The sequence below is a fragment of the Bombus fervidus genome, chromosome 2 (assembly GCF_041682495.2).
Source record: "Bombus fervidus isolate BK054 chromosome 2, iyBomFerv1, whole genome shotgun sequence".
Taxonomy (NCBI): Eukaryota; Metazoa; Arthropoda; class Insecta; order Hymenoptera; family Apidae; genus Bombus; species Bombus fervidus.
This window is the reverse complement of record NC_091518.1, coordinates 6,396,165-6,416,378: the sequence shown is the minus strand read 5'-3', so window position 1 is coordinate 6,416,378 and position 20,214 is coordinate 6,396,165. Positions and strand designations below refer to the sequence as shown.

General features: G+C 29.0%; 1 protein-coding gene across 3 annotated transcripts in view; it reads right to left on the bottom strand.

The window, feature by feature from the left end:
- The window catches only part of Foxo (forkhead box, sub-group O), a 289,789-nt gene that overhangs the window by 94,475 nt on the left and 175,100 nt on the right, over positions 1-20,214 (bottom strand). For 2 of the 3 annotated variants that reach the window (XR_011801309.1, XR_011801313.1), the window contains exons 3-7: positions 20,019-20,213; positions 16,259-16,374; positions 14,119-14,348; positions 12,086-12,415; positions 9,815-10,136 (exon numbers count right to left, since the gene is read on the bottom strand). Coding sequence is in view for 1 of the 3 variants with exons in the window: in XM_072014637.1 (XP_071870738.1) it covers positions 9,915-10,136; positions 12,086-12,415; positions 14,119-14,348; positions 16,259-16,374; positions 20,019-20,213 (1,093 nt within the window). In the remaining 2 variants the exon portion in view is untranslated. Of the gene's footprint in view, positions 1-8,108; positions 10,137-12,085; positions 12,416-14,118; positions 14,349-16,258; positions 16,375-20,018; position 20,214 lie in introns of those variants that run through there. The other variant, XM_072014637.1, reaches the window with a different exon arrangement.

Genomic DNA, 20,214 nt, shown 5'->3' with positions numbered 1-20,214 from the left:
CATTTCAACACGATAACTCAGATCTTAAATTATTCTCTTTAATCAAAATCTACTGAAACGTATGCGACAGGAAAAATAATTTGTTTATTTTAGTTCTTTCATTATTTGTCTTCAATCGAATGATTTTTTATTCCAATATTATACCTGAATAAATATATTGAGAATTAACTGCGCAAATAATTTTTGAAATATACGAAACGAGAGCGTATAATACGGATCACGAGGGCGAATACTGCGAAAGCTGTAACACGTTCAATTAGAATAATGGCACTTTTGTAATATTATATGCGACGTTTAAAATTCGTGTGTAAAAATATTACGTATTACTAGGTAAAAAAGTACATTGATACAACTTAGTTTTGATATGAATCGAATTCACTTCCAACATGTTAACTTTAGGATACAAATAGTCAAATAATCTATCGATATCATAATTTAATACTCAAAATAATTAATCCTTAATTTTATGAAACAAGTTTCCTTACTTAAAATAGATATTAAAATATTTAAAAATTAAACTTATAATATTTTTATTAAATGTAGATTTTATTTAGTGTATATTTTATATAGTGTACTTATTAGTGCTAATGCTTTATTATTATTTTGTGTTCATACTTGAAAGAGTACTACATCTTTTTTAGTTTTCTATCATTATCCTTCGTAATATTATTTCACATCTACATTCATAATTTAACATGTCCACGCGGTCTACAAATCGCGAGAATCACATTTTCTTAATTTTAATCACTGTTATAACTTACCAAAGTTTCATAATAATTACCACCTATAGTAACTTATTTATGGATAAACTGATAAGAAAGACGAAAAATAAACTAGCGATTATATGGGAAACAATAGAAACAGGCAGTTCTTCCTGACATACAGGATGCGGCCGATGGTTATGTAGAAGCAGGCACGAGGTGATTCCTTATGGAAAAAGCTAAGAAAAAATTATGGAACAAAATTTTTTCCTCTGAAATTTGATTTTTGAGACATTAAAGTTTGAAAATTTATTAAGTATGCTTATATTTGACTAACTACGGACTGGATATGAGTAAACAATTAATAGGGTGTTATTGTAGATAAGATATTGTAGGTTTAATAAATAAAATATGTAGAATAAAATTTTTCCGTTTAAGGCTTCATTTTCATGAAAATAGAGTTTGAATATGTTTTGTTAAGAATCGGTCTAGTACATGCGTATGGTAAATTTTCAAATTTATTTTTGTCGGAAACATCTTATGAAAACATTTTATTCTACATTTGCGATCTATTCTCACACGTAGAATAACCTTCCGTCGATTACTTAGTTCTATCCAGTCCGCCCAATTAGCCATGTTCAAGTATACTTGATAAATTTTTAAACTTGACTTTTACAAAAATCAATCTTCGAACGAAAAAATTTGATTTTATATCTTTTACATATTTTTTTATAAGAAATCACTTCGTGTCCCCTTGAGATAACTTTTAGCCGCACCTTTGATGTACAGAATATGTACATACATAAAGTTACACTCATATTCTTCCACTGTTTAAAATACTATAGCTTTTTTAAGATTGGACCAAACGACTTCAGTTCTTTTAAGAAGTTAGATAGATTAGTTTACTGGATCATGTGTGAAAAAAATGTTGAAAAAATTAAAATTGCAATCGGTCGGAATCGCAAACAAAATAATAAAGGTTATCTTTTTACAACGCTTTTATCTGTCTGCAATTAAATTTTCATAAATTTAAACAATATGTTTTGTGGATTTATGTCAATTATATACTTATATGTTGAAAATCTCATCGAAATCGGTTAACGTTGTTATGAACTAGAGTATTAAAAATGCTGAAAATTGCAGTTTTTCACAACTTTCGGCTTATAACTGTAATAAATTTAAATTCTTACATATTTCGATACTTGTCGCTTGTTTCTGCATCAACCGATTTCGATGAAATTTTCAGTATGTATACAATTAATATTAGTCTACAAAACGTATTGTTTAAATTTTCAGGTTCAAATAAAAAGGTTGTAAAATGTAATTTTTTTACTATTATTTTCATTATTATCTTTACTATTTTCTTTTGCGATTCCGACTAATTGTAGTGTTTTTAAAATTATTTTTACACATGGTCTGGTAAATTAATCCTTTTAACTTCTCAAAGAAGCTCAAACCGTTTGGTCCAATTTTTAAAACTCTACCTAAATACAAATTTGAAATACCGCCGGCATTAGGGCAACAATATATACATTGCAAAATGATTACTCGTTCAGACCTTGTACATCATATTGGCTCTAAAGAGAGCAGATTTTGTTTGTATGTCTGTGTTTCACTGCACTGATATGGATTCTATTGTAATAGCTATTTGAATTCTCGGCCATTGAGATCATCTCGATCACATTCTCATTAGTGCACATCCATTTTCATTTGGTAGATTGTTTTATATGGGGCTATTTAAAAAATCATATTTATCAAGTTGAGTCAACAACACTTGAAGATATGAAACGTAGGATTATTTATACGTATCAAAATCTATCAGCTACAACACTGAACAGGGTAGAAAAATCCTTCCGAAAACGAATAAACTTATACACTAAGGCAGATAAACAAGGAGATGCCCTTACCTCCAACAAATTCAGGGGACATAGTTTCTATATTCTTCACTCAGTTTTATACTTTACGGATAAATTCAACGTGTTCTTCATTTGTTCTAAAACGGATACTAAATAAATGACCACGAATTAGAGAATACTTCTTTCAGAATGTAATGTAATAACGTTCGGCTATATAAGAAAAAAAAAAAAAAAAGAAAAAAAAAAAAAAAACTATTAAAAGTAGGTATACAGTATGTTTATATAAATATTTTCATCTTATCCATAATAAAAGTACTTATATATAATACCAATTTAAAAAAAAACTAGATATTTTTTTACCATACTTCCCCATTTTAATATAAATTTTTTTCTAGACTCTCCCCTTTCAGTGAACACCAAAAGGATTAAAAATGACATACAACGCGATATAAGTGATAAAGTTCACAATTTAAAATCTTTTAAAAGATATGTAATGGCACTTCTTTCCGTCACTAATAGCCATGTTGTTTATGCAAAGTTAATCTTTGAATAAGGAGAAAAAGTAATCTTTTAGGATAGCCAGTAGAAAAAGAAGGCAGGTCATGTTCTGCTTCTTTAACACAGGCAAAGTCTGCACGGCAAAGTATCGTTCCTAAACAAAAGGATGGCGAGAACATTACTTTCGTATCCATTAACGCGACAAGCAGACACAGAATGCTATAATTACACCGCACACTTGTGCATGTCGGAGATTAAAAGGCGGCACGTGTATCGACCGAATAAAAAATTGTGTTAACTCATAGCGACGAGTAACAAGAAAGGATTTCATCAAGAAATCATGTTATACCTTTCTTCTCTCTAATCGGTAAGAGAAAAGGATGGTTATGCAGAAAAATGAGTTTTTAATCCTCCTATTTTACGTGTCAACAACAACATTGGCGCGTTTTCGAGCCTCTACGCGCGACGAAATCACGGTGGGTTACAAAAACAAAATCGCAACAAATTCCGATGCGCAATCAGCGTACGTGTTCCGAGTAAAAAGCGGCCGAGTCGATCGTAACATAAGCCCCCAATGTGTCATGATTTTCGGAATTATACGAACGCTCGTTTAAAACCAGCCCGATTAACGCGAATCAACTTATTAGTGCTCGATATTCGCAAATCAGAATTACAATTCGTTGGCTCTTTTTCACCTTTTTTTTCATCTCGGTATTCTCGATGAACCTAGCTGAATGGAGCCCAGAGTGCAAATCGTTCGCGAAAATCCGTCGCATTTTTCGCACTCCATGTTTTTAACCACCTTTCCTCAGATATCACGCTCTTAATCTTGAATCATTGATTAATCGCCAATTATTAAGCGAACTGTATGGATAGAATGAATAGAATGAATCCTAAGTTTTGGAAACTTACATGGTATTTCTCAAAGTATCCTGTTCTTTTATAAAGTATTCTCGCTTCTTATTAAAAGCAGAGTGTCTAGTGATAATTAAATTGACTTGATAGGAAGACACGAAGAATGAACTCAATGTGTCTAATATTACGAAGAGAGTAATTTATAAGTTATATTAGTTTCATTTAATAAGAGAAGACACAAATTTTATTTTCATATGATTTATATATCTTTTACATAGCGTTTTTGATTTGAAACAACATATTATTTAGTAAAATTTAAGCGAGACGAAAGAGTAAGTTAAATATTTACTAAGCTAATGGTGGATCTATAAAAAGTTTTAAGATTAAAATTCCTAAATGGCGATATCTACATTATTTAGTAATCGTTTTCGCAACTAATTAATAATATGTCTATATAAGAGTACTAAAAACGATGTATTATCATTTTTTAGGAAGATAAATGATACACTTGTTGAAAAATAGAAACTTTCTTTCTAATCAAATAATAGGGACTTTCCTTTTTATTGTCTCTCCTATGGGGTTACAAGACTTCCCTTTACATCTAATACATGTTTTAACACAACTCCATACGAAAGAATTACGCCTTACAAGTATCTTTACACCATACATCAGACAAAGTCACGGAGATGTTTGTACACTTTTAGAAACTTTTGATGTATATATTATACGCAACACTTTGAAATTTCACTAGTAGTATAACGAGACACGACTATGGTGATTATATTAATAAAATCAGAGACGTATTTGAAAATGCATATGCGTAGCAGGTAAGAGACATAATATATTCATTGAAATACACTTCGCAAAGACTATCAAAGTATGTATTTAAACAGTCAATTTCTCACTATATCAATAAGCCATAATATTTAGTGAGACTACTTTTATCAGTAATTGTATGTTTAATGCTACTGTTCGTAGTGGATATACAATAACTTTTTATTAGATGTATGTTTGTAATGTCTTATAACTTGTACATACAGTCTCGAATCGGTTATAAATACTACTATAATGACAATAATTGTATCTCATTTCAGTCCTAACGGAACTTCAAAAAGTTTCGCATAATGGGCATAATGTATCTATAAAAAGTTCTGTGGTAAGCATTCAAATACTTTCGTGCGCCATGTATATTCAATGTGACATAATGAAAGAGGTGAACATCTTTCTGAACTACATTTTGTTATTTTAGTAAGCACTTACGTATTTGAATGTATGGGGTAAAGCTCTGTTAACTGCTTCAGAACCATGGACAAGATATCTCGCGACACAATATCGTTCGTACGTACGAGGGCACAGACGAGTTATTCCGCGACACAATATCGTTTGTATGTACGATGCCACGGATGAGTTATCCCGCGACACAATATCATTCGTACTACGCCACGGATGAGATATCCCGTGACTCTGTCTTTCTGTAATTACAACTCTCGTCCTAATAAACTAACACACGAGATATCTCGTCCGTAACGTAGTACGAACGATATTGTGTCGCGAGATGACTCGTCCGTGGCATAGTATGAACAATATCGTGTCATGAAATATCTCGTCCGTGGTTGTGAAGCGGTTAAAGCTGTTGCTAACTATAAAAATCACATAGAAAATTGTTTCTACATATTCCTTGATGCTTTTCAATCACGTGAAAAAGTTTCTTCAATCCAAAATATATCGCGAAATTTTTTTTGCGAACAGCAAAGCATCGTCTAACAAAAAAAGTTAAACGGTTTGTTTACACATTTTTTCCATGCACGTGTACAAATGTTTTCGACATAATTCGACGGCAAGCGAAATGTAATTGTTATCGAGCCCAAGTCAATACCGATTTTGGACAAAACACAGGTGGATACGCGGTGCTATATAAATGTGGTGGCACGTACGAAACATCATATAAAAAGGGTGAGCGCGTCGGCCGCGAAGAGGACAAGGTACGAGGAAGCGATTTATTAAATACTGTACCAGTGAGCATTGTTATGGCACGGTTGTGCAAATATTATTTTACCTATGCGGCGATCAACGTTATCCACAACCGCTGCTCGCTACATGTCGTTATTGGACGTTATTGGACCGATTTCGAGCTACACACATTAGCGAAGATTTCGGTCGATAGAAAGAGAAAAGGGAAGAAATACATGAACATGCAAACATATGATTGGGTAATTTACTATTTTCCTATTGAAAGATCTCTATGTGCGAAGAAATTGCGGAAAACGAAGGAACATCTAAGCACATGGACGTATGTACAGTAATGTAAACTTATTCACAAGTATTAACACACCTACTAGTTTTATACAAAATGTGATAATTAATTCAGATTATCAAGGAAGAAATTAATGAATCAGAATTTGGGTGCAGTAATATTCAGTACACACATGCAGATCGTAAAAATTTGTTAAAACTATGTGTAAGAGTTATAATAATATGTATATGTTGGCCACTACAGTCATTATTATTTGAAAACAATTCGAGATAGATTAGATAAGAAACTTCAAAAAATTTATTCGACATTTGAATTTGCATTGTACAATCATTTTTGTGATAACAATAAATGGCATCGAATAACAATAAATATTATAATATAAGAATATAAATATCGAAATTGATCAAAGCAATGATTGAAAAATATGACAGATATGGAGAACGAAAGAATTAATTTTATTACACCAAAGAATTTATTAATTACTATTATAATCTATCATATTATTATTTCTAACATAAATGAATATAAATATGTATCTCATATGAAAACGAAGCTCTATTCCATACAACTCGGATAATCAAGTGAGAAGTTATAGCTTGTGAGTTTCTGTTGCACAAACAATTTTCGCAATTTTGCCTACAATAGGCATACTTTGTCAAATTTGCTCTTATTTATTTATTATGTTATCTTAGATATAAATATGAACTTGTTACTGTTATGCAACAGAATTTCTTAGCATTAATGACCTGCAAAATTGCGCTCTTAATTAGAGAATTTAGAGAATTAAAATGTAAGTTACAGAAAGTATACTATCTATTGTAGGAAAATTTGTTGTTGAGAATTTCGTTGATATCACGTACGTCGTACAAAAATAATTTTAAACATTTCATTTAAAAATTAACGGAAAATAGTAATTGTCCTTCATACAGTCCTGATATTGTACCATCCAATTACCATTTGATCAAATTACAAAGTTGAAAAAAAATACAGTTTAGGGAAAAAGCACAATATTAGCTCTGAGAATTAAGTATATAAGTAATGGAAAATTGTATAGCCTCAGATTATATCAATGTTTCGATATATAGTCTCAAATAATAAAGGACATTATACTGAATATTAGTAAATTTAATAAACTTATAAAATTAATGAATTTTAATTAAAAGAGTCGTTTCGTTTTCTTCGAAAACTCACACAAAGCTTTTCACCTAACTAATCTAATAGATAACATATTCCTTTCAGACAAATAGGTTAGAAAAACTGATTAGAGATAATTTCTTCATTGATAATTTTTTAATGATTACATGTTATTGTCTAGCTTCGTTCCTCTCCAGAAAACTAAAACAGATTATTCTATAATGATTCTCTAATAGCATGTCTTTAATAATTCTCTTGAGCCTAAAATTTCAATTGAAAGTTAGTAATGAATGAAACTTCTGTCGCTGACCCTTTTCTGAACCTGTCATATGTTAAAGTTATCATAAAATTATATTGTGATCTGATTTATCATTATTTATATGATTTATCATATTATTTTAATTATAGTTATTGTCTTATTATAACGTATATACGTAACATAATGTAATCAATGTTCAACTCCACTGTATTTTCGTTAGAGCAAATATGATTTATAAAATAAAAGTAAAAGTAAAATATAGTATTATAAGTGAAATAAATATTACAGTTATTATTCATAAAAACATGTTATAGTATACAAATGAGACGTTTCTGCTTTTTATTGAAATTATTCATCCGTAAATATTGATTTTTCTGTCTGACGTGAATTCATGAATTTGAATTATTGACAATAAGATAACTTTGAGTACAGATTTTTATAATCGATGTTTATCGTATTAGTTACATTAAACAAGTATTATTCGTTATAAAAACGATGAAAACAGGAAGGAAATATTTATTCCACAAACTATAATCATCAATACAAAATAATTTATTTCTATAGATGCATTTAATTTATAGAAAATAAAATTTGACAATATTTTACAAAAATTAGTTTGTATTTCTCGCGCTTTAAACATTAAAATCAAATATGCTTTAATCGTTTGCAAAGAATTCAATATACAGGTAGGTTATTATTTTTACAAATATTAGGTATAAACGTGGTAAATATTCATAACGAGACTACAAATAAACATACATCCCCACATGCATTTTACTTTTTTAAAACAAAGACAAACATCGGAAAAATTGAATTTACGCGTACAAATTACTATTTTTATAATTCTTATATATTTCTAGTGTATAGTTTGTTAATATAATTAAAATATACGTATTTATAAATAGACGCTTACTTTATATAAAATTGTATCAATTGGTATTAAGGTTTCAAATTAATAAAATATCTTTCAATTAATCAAACCATCTTTAGTATGTGATACTTGAAATTAATTTGATATACAAAATTACATTTTGAAATGTCTCGGGGAACATTTTTGTTATTTTGCTGCATTTTGTTTCTTCATTAAATCACTATTTAACTGACAAGCTTATAAAATTGTATTTCTTATCTAAACAACAGATTTCAAGATCGAGCAAGGATAGGGAAAAAGACAAAAGTAAAAGTCATTAACGCAGTAATTAACCAAACTATTTAGCATGTACATATTTTTAATGATCTCAAGTAATTTACATTATTGTACGATATATTTGATTCTTTTCTTTCTTCTTCATCTTCCAATTAGTTTTATACGCTTTCATGCATAAAAATTTATGCGAAGTTGTTATATAACTCTATTAAATTTCTCTATGTGACCAACAAAATATTGTTTGCATATGAAGATTGATAAAAAATACTATGAAAGAATTGTGTTCTCTCTTAAAAAATACTTTTAATTAATTTTTAACAATACTACTCAAACTATTAACCATTAAAACAGCCCTTAGATTTAGATTTCGGGCTTCGCGTTATTTCATTTGCGTTTCATCTTCACGCCTCTAAATAATTTCTTGATGCGTAGTCACGTCATTTTATGACTATTGATAAGAATAAATGGCGATAGACCCATAACAATAAAAAAATGTATATCTTTATTAGCCTATTAACCGAGCACTATGTCTTAGACATAATAATTTCTGTATTTCGAAGTCAGCCATTTTTTTACATCCTAAAGATAAGAGGTTAAAAATCTTTATTCCTGCTGAAAATAATTTATATCGCATTGAAATTCGCAAGGATTTAAATTGACATACACAACTTAAATTCATCTTTATTCACTTTTAAAGACTAAAGATTTTATTTAAATCTAGATCTCACTTTAACAGAAAGCGGGACTTTTGGCATGTTAATAAAACCTTTAACATAAAATTGAAACGAGAAATACATATTAATAATCAATCCTTATTTTCTTTAATCTTAAATTTTCTAACGATAGAAAAGTATGATTCGAAAATAATCAAAAAAACGTAGAGGCGTTAAGATCTCATTAACAGGTTAAAAATGAAAGTATTATGAAAGAAACAGCTAGTGTTTATCTCATAGGTGGTACAAGTGTTATTTGTGCTAGATATTCTAAAAAATCTACTTTTTTAAAATGTTTTTAATAGAAAATTCCTAGTAATTTTTTACCATTCCTCATGTTCGACGTATCACAGAACTGATCTGTATAATTCTTTGAAATAAATGATACTTGACTCACCGATGAACTGTCCCTCGGGCTGTCCGTGGAAATTCTCTTGTCCGTCTAGTAATGACGATGACAAGGACGACGGGGGTGTCGAGGGCAGTGGGGTCCACTGCTAGTGAACCCAAGAGGGAGAAGCAGCAGGAGTCGCCGCGTTGGTGCTCACGTAAACTCCTGCGGGCGCGTTTCCAGCCGTCGTGCCAACCACGTTGTTTTGGGACACGGTACCGTTCTGACCAACGTTACTGTCGCTCACTTGGATCGCAGCCGTGCCCATCACACCTTGTTGGAAGTTAAAGTCTAACGTCCCGTCCATTGACAATTCGTGTTTGATCACCTGAAATCGTTCAATGTTCAAGATTAGTATAAACCAATAATTATAAGTTTCGTATAATTCACGTTTCATTATCCCCTTAGTATAATTGTAATCAATTGAAACATTTCTTTAAAATGACGAATGTCTTTTTATTTGTCCGTAAGAAGAAATATTCATTGATTTGGTCAGCTTTGACGCACCGAGTAGATGGAATAATAAAGTGATATGAAGATATTTTGCGGAAAACTTGATCAGATAGAGTTGAAAATATACTGTTTCGTGCAGAAGCGATTATGTTTTAATACGATTGAGATGTTAAATATACAGCACGAAATGTTCACAATAGCTGAAGACATGACAATTAGATACTATGAGAAGACAATTTGACGTCTTAATGACGTCTTAAAGAATTAAATTCGAAAATATGTTTACAATATATTCATGAATAGGCACAATATACATTATTCTTCTAAAAATATAGGTCGTATTACTAATTTAATTATCCTGTGAAATGTATTATGTTTATATAAATATAATTAAAAATTCATAATTAAATTGCTGCTTGGTAATAAAAAAATACAATCAACAGAGTAAACATACAACTAACAATTAACAGAGTAATAAATGTACGAAAATAAAATTCTTTGTCACATTAATTTTCTTATTTCACAATAACTGTATATAAGATACTTCAAAAATTAAAATAGAAATTAAATATGAAATTAAATTAGTTCGCGTAATTAATTTCAAATTTATTTGCATAATATTATCTTCTGAAAGCTATTAAGCCTTCTTGTTAATCAAACAAGATTATTAAGTATTAAGTAAATGTTATTAGAAAATTTAAAATGAATTAAAATTAAACATTCGCAAATTATACAAGGTCATGTAAATATCAATTAAAGAAATACAAATAAAAAGTACTTTAATTTTCTAATGGAAGATTATTAATATGAATATATTTCAGTAATTATTAATTTTAAGTTCCACTTTGTGTAATACTTGTTTACGTAAAATTTGACGATTTATCCGAATTTGAGAAAAATTTGGATACTAGATACTATACAACTGTTGTTTGAAATATGTTTTCGTACAACGAATAAATTACGTGTTATATATTTCGTCACGTTAGGAGACTCACCCTCTATATATATCTTGTTTCATTATTAAACGAAAATTTTAGTTCTACGAAAATAATCTTAGTCAAAACTATTTCTCGTCACAATAACGTTATCAAGAATACCTTGTTAAGCGAATAAGGCTATTGTCACAATCTTTAGAGTAAGGTACTTATTATAGAATCATCATTGTTTCTTCAAACAATAAATCATATACCGACATGATTTCGTACGATAACAGCATTGAAGAAGATATTTTGAAGAAGATTGATATCTTTAAGCATCTATTGATTACTTCTTTTATCTATTTAATGAAAAATATCCAATTGAAATAAGAGTGCATCATTCACTCTAGCAACCTAATTTAGATATATTTAGCTCAGAAACAATGTTAAGTATAAAGTCCACAACTTTATGATTTAATTGGATATCTGTAATTCATGTACGGTATAGTTTCAAATAATACCCACAGCTATTGTATAATATCATGGGCATATTATTAAAGTTAAAGATACAGTAGTAAAAATAAAATATTTCTTTGCTCTCGTGGAAAAAGACAAAAATTGACATAGCTCGTGTTTTATATGAAATCATCAATTTGTATGAACGTACATCCTCCAATACTAGTAAGCAGACTACGGATGTTTATGCAAATTTATATTTTTATGAATTTAATTAAAGAAACGAAGCCTAAGCAGGGATTTATAACACTTACTAAACATAATAAATGTCATATTTTGAATATTTTATATAGTTTTACAGATTATATGCATTCTGTGTATCTCTGAAATTTCTCATAAACGCATAAACATCCGCGATCTAGTAGTAAGCAGAATATACAATAAAACACACCTCTTCCACATTACAATCGAATCCACCGTGTAACGATTCGATATTAATGTTCAAATCGTCAAGGAGCGTCGAATTATTGAGAGCTCCCATCAATTGTCCCATCATTGTGCTCGGTGTTGAACCACATGGTGTGGGTGTTTGCGGTGGACTGGATCCCGTTGCTCCTGTTTGCGACTGTTGTTGCTGTTGTTGTTGTTGCTGTTGTTGCTGCTGGCACTGTTGTGTCTGCATCATGTACTGAAGAGTTTGTTGCTGATTGCTTCCTAATGCCGTGGGACTTGGTTCACTCTGCTGATATGACGGCGACATTCCAGCCACTGGACTCAAGTTCTGATATTTTTCGAGGAAAAAGAATATAACCGTTGAAAATAGAATTATTTAACAACCAGAGTGTGCAGTTCTTTGTTTTTATATAATGGCAAACTTTGTACAATTAGTTTTAAATGAAAGATACCAAATGTATCTGAACAATACATTTGAAAATAATAGTATTGATGTATGTTTATAAAATCTAATTTCAATAGGTTAGAATAATCTATTATTTAAATTTTTTTATATGGGTTTCAACGTCACACTAACTGTACTTATGAAGTTATTACCGACGACGATGTGAGCGAAGAGAGATTTACTAGTTAGATCTTGCTTAATAAAAGTATGTCTTTTGAAGAGTAGAAAAAGCCCGGAACTTACATTTGAAACTATGTTTTGTTTGTTACGTTATTGAATCATTTAATTATATCAATGTGTTAGATTATCTATTTCTGTATAGGAGTAAATATTGCAAAATTGACTTTAATTAAAAGTAAGGAATAAATAATTAGTGTAAAATCAGTATTGATACATGCTTATAAAATTGAATTGTAACAGATAAGACCAATTTATATATCGCTTAAAAACTTTATTTCTAATATTCTTTAATTGTAGATATTCAATTTGTATCATTTTGTTACAAAGCAAACAATACATTGTGTTAAATAGTTGGGAGATTTAATGTATTTAATGTATTAATGTTCTCGTTCTTATAGAATTGGAAATCAAAATTAAAGTAATGAGATTACTTTTCACAAATAGATTGAAAATCTTTCCAGATTGAACTTTACGAAAAAAGTCTCCCGTCATCTAAGTGTAACAAAAATACATTAAATTTTCATTAAAAGAAAGATTCGATCACATAATAAGTACGAATAGCAAACTAATCCAATTTTTACAGAAGCATAAACGGTGTCATTTCAAGTTAATTTTGTGACTAACGTGTCGTTATATTCAGATTCCAATGTTTGCCATATTGAAAAGAGAAAACAAGATAATTTGGATGACAATAATGCATAATGGCCTGAAAACGTAATGAAATTAATTTCACTCGCGACGTATCTATTCGTAAAGTATATACTAAGCCAAAATCACATTTAACTCGGTGTCTTCTAATCAACATTACACTTGAAAATCTTATTAACTAATTAATTGATAAATATATTTATTTTTAATAAAACTGGTCCTACTGTTACTGCATTATATCTTCGTCATAATAAGATCAGGAGAAATGTTGAATCAACAATTGATAGAAAGAAATTTTTTCTGTAGTTTCATGTTCAAAGAGTCAAAGTATTCAAAAGCTATATTAATATTATTATACGTGACAATAGTAATAATTATTAATTATTATATAATAATAATGTGTAGTTTGCATAGAAGATATAAAGATTTAGAAAATGATATATTAAAATTTCCCACTCTAAACATTGGATAAATAAATCGAGTACCTTCAAGAATATCAAATTATACTTGGTCATCAAACAAAAACTACGAAAAGTAGACAAAAATCCACGTTTATTGCCTTTGTTCGACATTCCATTTGCGAAGAACGATATGCATCTCAAAACAATCGACGAAAAAACCTTTAAATCAGCATTATCCCGTCTTTCCTCCTTTCACGGATTACGGGAGTCGGGTTAAAGACTTTGCTACACTTTGTTCCTTCCCAGTGGTTGAACGTTACTTGCAGCTTGCCATTTCGGACTTCTTTGTTCACTCACCATTTGACAGGCACACGGTTGCAGACCGTGAAGCGGGCATCTTTGCTGATTTCCTGATTGAGGAGTTGGCTGCAGAGCGAAGGAGGACGATCCTGTCGACAGGCTATTACTTCTCTGATATTGGGTCTCGTAATAGGAAGGTGGCGGTCCGGTCTGTTGCTGGTGGCTGGACGGTGATGTTTGGTACATTTGGTAGGATTCCAGTTTCATCGTTTCCGCAAGGCTACCGGCTATGGTCGTGTTCAATGAAAAGAACATGTGTTAATTGTATGTCTATTACTTGCTTTTATACGTGCGTTTCATGCTGTGCTATACCATCGGAGCTTTAGTTCCAAGCGGTATTGGAATATAATGTTATATCAATCAAAATAGAAGTCTCGAGTTTTGGTAATTTTTGGCTATCTGAAAATATTTCTCCATGGCTTGAAAACGATATAACTCCTATTTTCTCAACAATTCATTCTTTGTCGTTTAATAGATTTATGATTGAGAATTTGTTAAGTTTCTATTTATGGTTCTAATAAGATATTTCTTCTTTTTACTATTACCATCTATTATGTATACTTCTGTTCATAAATATTAAAACATTTAGGCTTTCTTGCACAATAATTTATCAACGAATAATATTAGTAATTTAGCAACGTATAAATTACACGGTATCTACAAAGAGTATTTATACATCGCTGTATCTATTGTAATACTCACATGATAATTAATTTTAGATTCAAGTATAGTAGATTTAGCGGTATTTTCATATGACAATACAAATGTAATATTGTGGAAATGAAATATATACGTACATAGAAATTTATAAAAAATCCCTTCGTTAAAAAATAAATGTATGCACAAATACTTCTCGTAATCATTGTAATTTATATTATGTTTACGTCGAACAGGCGATGATGATAATTGGATGATTTGCAATTTGTAAAATTTAGTTGTAAATTTTTATTTGATATATTATTACTAACATTGTTGTTCTGATACAAGAAAGTTCGATTCGTGTTATGTAAAATTTTTCTAATAATATTAGCTCAATTGTGCAAGGGGACACTGGCAGTCTCGTACAAGATGTAATAATTCTTTCTGATTATTAGGGAAATAAACTGTCAGAATTTTATATTTGCACAAGATAACGGTTTGTACAAAAATATGTGGAAAAATATTGTGCGAACCATTTGCAAGAATTTATATAATTGCTGAGATTTTTCTTGATATATCGAACATATGACTTCTTTGCAGTTTAAGGTTGCAAACGCGATTTTGTTATTTTCTGATGATTTAACAAATTTACCTAGTTTTCTTCTAATATTTATAAATGTTCTAATATTTATGAGAGAAGGTATACACACTTCCGCTTTATTTATATCTGTGAATATATTTGTGTAAATTTGTACTTGGAATAATTTACATGATTTCAAAAGTTGATCGACATTGTTTCAATAATTCTAATCTAAGATATACACAATTATAATGAATATAAATTAAGGAAATATTCGTTATTGTAATAAAGAACTGTATAACGATAGCAACGTACATTTACTTAATATTTACAATGGAAGTAATATTTACTTTCTATACGTCACTATATTCTCAAATTATTCAATTATTTAAAAATGTTATTGTACGGTGTTTTTTGATATCTCTGAAAATTTTGTTTCAAATCTAAAATCGTTTATTAATATGACTTTAGAAAAATGTCTACGAGTCAATTGACATTCTTACCAATTCTTACTAATTAAGTGTAATTTGTGCAGTTAACGATATATTACAGTATTCATATATCTATATAAAGCAAATATGTAATAAAAAGATAGACGAATGTCAAATATTGTGATAAAACCGATTACTCAATAACCTTGAACAACCAAAACTTGTAGCCTCTACTTTCACATAATCATAAAAAGTACAATATACTGGGATTCTAATCAAAATACAAAATTGACTGAAATTACTGTCTAACTCGTAAGAAAGCGCTGAGCTATCTAAGCTTCGCGTACCAAACTTTCGACATCTCAATCATGCTGGGCGTGTATTGAAAGTGCAGTAGAAAAAGAAAAAAGAAAAAATACTGGTACAAGATAAACGGTAAACGCTGGCAAAAGAAAAAGAGAAACATATATGAAATTGTAGTGCGTACCTAATTGTTCTGGGCTATAAGAGGGTGTGTATGTTGGTGTCCATTCCGGTTTCCCAGGGATCGCCGGGATTGGACTTAATCGACCACAGGATGAGGCATTGCTTGAAGCTCGAGGACTCGAATAAAAAATAGTTCAAATGTATTTTAAATGTGCAGATGTCAAAGTATAAACTAATACGCAAGATAGTGAAAGAGGCCACGAATATTAGATTATGTAATAAGTTTATTCCCTTTTCAATGTCATGTTTGGAGGAATATTAATCAATAACAACATCATTTGTAACATTGCAATGGGCAACATAGGACAAATAATATTTATATATTTTTCCATAATTATGTTTTAGTATCAGTATCTCTCTTATATTTCTTCGTATTATTATTCTTGCTATATTCCTTATAACAGAATTGAATCCATTAAGAATCAAACAATGAAAAAATACATAGATGTTACTGATAAACGTAAATATCTTACATGTTGCTTTGTTAATCTACGAACTACGATAATTTATGGAACTTATAGAACTTATATAAACGCTACATGAATCAGAGACACGAACAAAGTTTGTGTAAATAATACGAAAAAGTCCCGAATATTTAGTAAAAGAATTATTTGTTACAAAAAACAGATTTCTTTCAAGATATAGCAAAAATATTAGATCTTGCGATATGTATGTATGTATTTAATATTATTGGAAAATTTAGTGCATTATTCATTACTACGTTAATTATTTTAGTATTTGAAGTACTTTTATATAAGCAATCATTAAATACTTTAAAGAATGTAAAAGTACGCACGCACAAACACACACACATATCGAAATTTTTTAATAAAAGGAGAGACGATAGGATTTGAAGTGATCGTATAGACAACAAAGGATAATAAAATAAAAAGATACACACACACATCGTTGATCAAATAGATTTTATAAAATACTAACAAACTTTTACGTATTTTTGAAGAACCACGGACGGAAATACGAACTTATTACATAATCCAATGATACGTACATATATTCTATGATGTACTTTGCGAAACTATTTATAAAGCAAGAGTGGTGCGTTATGTGTAGTTTACGATTAGTACAAAAGCGTAATATAAAATAGTGGTTCTGTACTTTTTGCTAATAGCGCGCATTGCAGCTGATGTTTTTAACTATGTGTTATACATAAATAAATATAAGAATTATATTCAATATCGAGCAATTTGTAATGCAAACAATTTGTAAATAATACGCGATATATTTTAAAAGTAAGCATAATAGATGAAAAACAAAAAATATATTTACTTTGTATAATACATTAAGATTGTGTCTAATTTAAGTATAAATATTATAATGATAAAAATATTTGAAGTAAACACGAGAGATAAAGTTGCATTAACCTTTCAATTGGATTAATGTTGATTAATATTTCAATAAAAGTAACATCATTAATAGTTAAATATCAATTTCAGAATATATAATAATTAGCAAATAATCAATTGATGTGTTCAATTTTGCATGGAATTTTATATCAAATTTAAACAGCAATTTTATATCAAAAGTTGTAAAGTCAAAACGTGTAAAAGATTATTTTTGATGCTTGATTTGTAAAATTAAATTATTTCATTTTATATTTTTTGTATTTATTTCTCAAAGTTATATTGAAATTTTTATTTATATCATTAATTTATTTTATTATTATTTTTTGCATATGTACATAATTTATAATATCATAATCGTCAAACTTTTATTTATGAAAGTTAATTTTATTTCTCTGTAAAAACAGATCATTATATGTGTGAGTTGTATGGCAATGACTTTATTTATTAGTATTTATTATTCAGAAAATTGCGCTCACTTAATACTAAATATTTAACTTGAATTAACAACAAGTAAATATAGTCAATGACATATTGCTTCAAAGTGGTACCTTCAAAATTTCATGTAAAATGTATGTGAAATATTATTTCAGAGATGAATTATTTCAGAATACCATGTATTTCTATTTGTATCAAATGTATTTATTTCAAAATTTGGACTGAATTAAATTGAACGATATAAGTAAAGGAAAAAAGAATGAACGGCAAAGTGGTAACTTCAGAAACAATTTTTCTTTAAAGCAGCGATGGAAGTATTTTATAATTTTATATTTTATAATAACTGAAGATGATTGGCACGACTAATTAAATACGATTAACAATGAACAAGATAAATGAAAAAAGAAACGTTCTAAAATTGGGCTTTAAATGAAGCATGTACTTAAGGGAGTAATAGAAAATTCGTTTAGTAAAACATCAGAACATCGCATTAAATTCGAATAAGAAATTTTATTTTAAACTTTATTAATTAAATTTTCAAGCACTTTTAAAAATAGTTTTAAAATATAACATTGATAAAACCTCATTTTAAGGAAGAACATTTGAAATAATTAAGTTTATGAAATTCTTATAGTATCTCTTTAATTATGAATCGCTGATTTGTTAATAGGGTAAAACGTAGATAAATTCTTAAGACAATAATCTGTTATTGTAATCATAAAATATTTTTAGATATCGAATATAGATAAGTTCCATGAAATATGTTTGACAATTTCTTGCATAAAAGTATTAAAATCAAGGCAACATCTATATTAACAAATTATAAAATGAATCTTGTTCGAAAAATTCGCGTTATAAAATTCAATTGAAAGGTTAACAACCAATTGGCTAAGATAGATATTTTCTATTCATTTTTCATTCATACCACATGATAAAAAGTATAATTACTTTTCCGTTATAATATTGAACTGCTTTTATAAAACATAAAGTAATTAGTGATAAATAATAATAATAAATAAGTATTAAGTTTTTCATATCTCACAAAATCTGTGAAAATAAAATTAAGTATTAAATTATTATAAAATTTAATAATACTTCGCACCAATGCTATCATGATGATGCAAATAAATACGTTCCTATCAAAAGGAAATAGAATTTTATTTGTCTTTTAACTATAGTAGTGAGATGAGAATGCTTAATTGTCTGATAGGATTCTGAGATATCTCAATAATGAATTTATCTGACTTTAAAGTCATAATTATAGAATTCAATTTAAGGTTGAGGATTATCGAAATATATATCTGTCATCATACGTAAATTGTTAATGTTTATGCAAATTCATATTTTTATGAACATAACTAAAGTAATAGAACGTAAGCAGAAATTCTTATCTTTTATATTAAGTATTTCGCTAATGTGCTAAATTTTGATTTTCCAATTGTTTAGAAAAATTGTAAATATATAAACAAACCAATATATTTGATCGAGTAATTAAAATTTCTACTTTCTTTCTTGCATATTTAGTGTAATGAGCACGTTTATACATACTTCTATAATATATATAATATATATAATATATAACTTCTATAAATGTATAAATATCCGCAGTCTATTTGTGTACTACTTAAAACCAAGCTGTAATAGTTTATAACTTGACTAATATTTATAACCTCTAGGTAGTACAAAATGCCACAATAAGATTTAAGGGTTAAGAGAAGAAAGATTTTTTTTAAAAGAAAGAATATCAAAGGTAAATGGTCTTGTTTAAATTCATTAACAATAGAATCAATCGTTTCTCAGATATCAAACAATAGTTCAATACAATAACTAACTAATTTATTATAATTCTTAGCCAAATAGTTGAGACTAAAGCATAAAAGAAGAAAACGATTAAATACGGAACTACTATAAAATTCCGAACGTAATGAAAGTAATGCAAATCAAAATCAAATATAGACATACCGAAAATCAGGTGAAAGTTGAAATCCACTGCCAGGTTGAAGAGGACTATCCGGGAAGAGATCCAACCCCTCATTCACGCTATTACTGGGGCTAGGCGTTGCGTCAGTTTGCAACCCCCCGTTTCTTAGCGCCTCGATCTTCTTCCTCACCCTGCCACGTCGTTTCTCAAATTTGCTAGTCTCCATGGTTATTGCCC